Raw genomic sequence first — 3562 nt, forward strand, 5'->3', positions numbered from 1 at the left:
TTTTTTTTTTTTTCAGTTTTTTAAGTTTCAATTTGTTCCCTAGTCCTCCAATAGGGAGGCGCATAGTCCAACTATGATAAAGAAGTATATTGTAGATATCAAGAAGTTTTATTTAGTGGATTGGCACCGATTATAAGCCAAGGGATAGATATAAAAAGACTTATTGTGCAATTGATGAGCCGGAGAGACAAAAGAATGACATTGTTTTTTCAAAAAAAAATATTTTTAAATCTCGAGTTACTTATTTTTAATCTATCAGAAAGGTAAAAAAGACTCCATGGCCAACTTCCCTAATTTTGAGTGAATATTGAAATCAACTCTTCACAATTAGACCAAATAGCGATTGTACTGATCCCTAATCGCCTTGCTTGGTGAAATCCTTCACGAATGTCTCAGATTTTTTATTCTTATGCATTCCCTGCAAAACCAGAACTTAGGGAGGCACAAACATATGAACCATTAAATAATAACACTGCTGCCCATCCGGTTTTGCATATATCTTGTTTAAATTAAACTCCCATCCATCACAATTATGTAAAATATGCTTGGGATAAGAGCTTGGATCTCTGACCAAGGGATTATTGGGAATGGGCTATCACACAAAGGATTTGGGCTCCACATGACATGGCTGAAGATTATTTAAAGGATTTGGGCTCCACCTGAAATAGCTGAAGAACAATTAACCAACCATCTATTCATATTTTTAACAATTCTTAGAGGATCAAAAGAATCCCCATTCTTAATTTTATTATTACGCCCTAACCAGATGAAATCACTAGAAATGGCGAAGACAAAAAAGAAAAAAGGTAGAATCCTATCTCAACCCAAATTTTAGCCCTAAACAATGGCCAATCTTATGGCGATAATAACACATTATACGTAAGGGTGTCAAGTTTGAGCGCCCTCTCCAAAAGTGCAGGAATGGCATGAAAAAAGATTGTCGAACATCTCCAGGGTGCAATAAGGCAAAAGCCCTTCCTTGTGAGTTCGTAACAATTTTAAGCTAGAAAGAGGCTCGATACTCATACCGATGGTTAGTGCTAGGTAATACGATTCCAACGACGTATGGTACCACCGGATCTCCCAGGATCACTCCCAAAAGTTAGAAGTCCTATGAAGGGTTGGATCAACATCTGTTTCATTCGGAGAATATTCCTTTTTCTGCGGCCGCTAACTTTTCACATTGGCTAAAAGTGGCGGCCTGGCCTTGTTTTGGCAAAAAAGTGGCAGCCCCGCAAAAATACACCCTTTTTGGATCCGAAAATCTGTAAAAAAGGGTCTATTCACTCTTCTCAATGGATGAATCTTCACCCTTCTACCTACCCTTCTCCTAGTAAACTGCCTACTACCCAAGTGTCCTAAGGTGTGGAGAAAACCTTTCAGCCTTCATCTTTCCTCATCCAAACCATTGCAAGCCGATGTTTTGTGGAAATAACCGTCAATCCATTTACCTCAGTTTGCATGTCAAAACCGAAAAAATACCCAAAATCCCAAAATTCTAGGAAAATTCTTCAACTTTTAGGAATGCCTTAGAAAGTCATTTCCTCCTCAGATCTTTTTGAACCCCATTGGTATCACCCTAGGGTCTTAGAACTCTGTAGAAATTCCCGTAGATTCTAAGGAACCACGAAAGGTTGCAAGAAGGCCAAAATCTCCGAAGAAGGGAGGCTAATGATCAAGACCACTTCTGCTTTAGCCAGGGGAAGATTCACCAATGATCACGTCCGTAACAACATGGGTCCACCCCACTTGACCCAAAACAAGGGTCGAGCACAAGTATAAACTCCTAACTTAGCAGGAAAAATATAAACTTTCAATTCATATGTGAAAGTATATATGATAGTGTAGTGACGGCTTAGTAATGCATGCGGCATAGGATTACATAGGGGAGAATATTCATTTTCTAAGCATCTAGTAGGAAAAGCAGTTCAATTGGATGGAGTAGATGCCTAACACCTTCCCCACTCCACATCATGATTAATAGGATCATAAAGGGAAAATTACCTGATTACCCAGTATTGGGTTTGGTTTTACCGAAATACCCACGATGGGTTTCACTCAACATATATACCCAAAACCAGTTTGCGTATTACCGAAATACCCAAAACAGTGGAAGCCGTACGCCAAACTTCGTATCTCTACGCGTTGGACATGATTCATGTTCCAATCGGTGAAAAAAATTCCGATTTCAAGTTTAATCGTCTTCTACAATCGACTCTTTAACGTCCGATGATCCGATCACGTCATTGAGGGCATAAGTTTCTGTTCGGACTATGTATTTCCGAAAGGGGAAGGAATGGGTTGCTGATTTCAGTTGTTCGGACTACGGATTTCCGAGAAGAGGAAGACTTGGTTGCTGGTTTCAGGAGATTTAGGGCTTAAATAGAATGGAGGGAGAAGGACGGCGAGAGAAGGACTCGAGGGAGAAGAATTGGTTGACTCACCCATCGACTTCTCATTCACACACAGAGAGACAGAGGAGGGGAGAGAACTGGTGCTGTGTGAGTGCTCTCCTCCAGTTTACAATTCTGAAGTTTCTTCTCTTGGAACCGTTTGTTGTTCCTGTCACTTCTTCTGGTGCTGCTCCGGTTCCTGCTCCGGCTCTGGCTCCGGCTCCATCGCCATGGGAGAAAGACAAAGGAGGGGAGACAACTCAGACCCACGATATCGTTCATCTTCTTCGGGCTGGATGTTCATCTGAGGTGAGCAAAGATTTTGTTTTCAGCCTATTTTCCATGTCATACGTTTTTTGTTTTTGTAATCTGTGTGTGTGTGTTTTTTTTTTCTCACTTCACAGAGAATCGAAAGAATCCCATTCCCATGTTTGTTCATGGGTCTGCGTGAGTGCTTTGTTGGGATCAACAAACCTTACCATCGGTCGTCTTCTTCCCATCACTTGAGGTAAGCAATGATCTTTTGATGTTTCAGTTTTCCATGTCTTACTGATTTTGTTTTTGTAATCTGTGTCCTTTTAAATTTTTTTTTCTCACTACACAGAGAATCGAACGAATCCCATTCCCATGTTGGTTCGTTCGAACCTCTTACTATTCCTTTGAGAATGGGAGTCACATTTCTGATATTGGTTTATAGCATTTTCATTCTTGTTCTCTTTTATTCGATGAATTCACAGAAACTTATATCTTGATCTTTGTACTGTACATGGGTCTTTCGTTATTGTTATTATTGTTTTTATTATTATTATGAATGGCACGTTCAATTGTTCAAACTAAAAAAAATAGAGTACATAGTTATGGTTCATTGTAGTGTTGGTGACTAGTAGCCTAGTAGGTGTTTGATGTAATGCCTCAATGGAATCAAGGGAATTACAACATGCTCTATGGTTTCTGGAAATGGTGTAAGATCTTATCTGAAACAGTTTGGAATGTTTAACCGATGGTTTAATGGTTGAGGAACAATGATGAGATTAGATTTTCTTGTTAAACTAAAACTGGAGTTTGATAGTAGAAAATTTCAATTTCATAAGAAAATTGTGGCGGGTCAGGAATTTATGGTTTAAAATAGGATGGAAATCCAGCTTGCTGGTTTGTGTTTGATTTCATTG

At 39.4% G+C, this 3562-nt stretch overlaps 1 protein-coding gene across 8 annotated transcripts in view; it reads left to right on the forward strand.

The window, feature by feature from the left end:
* Nucleotides 1-2223: 2223 nt before the first annotated feature.
* LOC122062383 overlaps nucleotides 2224-3562 on the forward strand; it is a 17826-nt gene continuing 16487 nt past the window's right edge. For 7 of the 8 annotated variants that reach the window (XM_042625996.1, XM_042625997.1, XM_042625994.1 and 4 more), the window contains exon 1: nucleotides 2224-2702. In XM_042625996.1, the coding sequence (XP_042481930.1) occupies nucleotides 2388-2702 (315 nt within the window). In that variant the 5' untranslated portion in view covers nucleotides 2224-2387. Of the gene's footprint in view, nucleotides 2703-2797; nucleotides 2902-3562 lie in introns of all 8 variants that reach the window. The other variant, XM_042625995.1, reaches the window with a different exon arrangement.

The sequence above is a fragment of the Macadamia integrifolia genome, unplaced genomic scaffold, assembly GCF_013358625.1.
Source record: "Macadamia integrifolia cultivar HAES 741 unplaced genomic scaffold, SCU_Mint_v3 scaffold1009, whole genome shotgun sequence".
NCBI classification, from domain to species: Eukaryota; Viridiplantae; Streptophyta; class Magnoliopsida; order Proteales; family Proteaceae; genus Macadamia; species Macadamia integrifolia.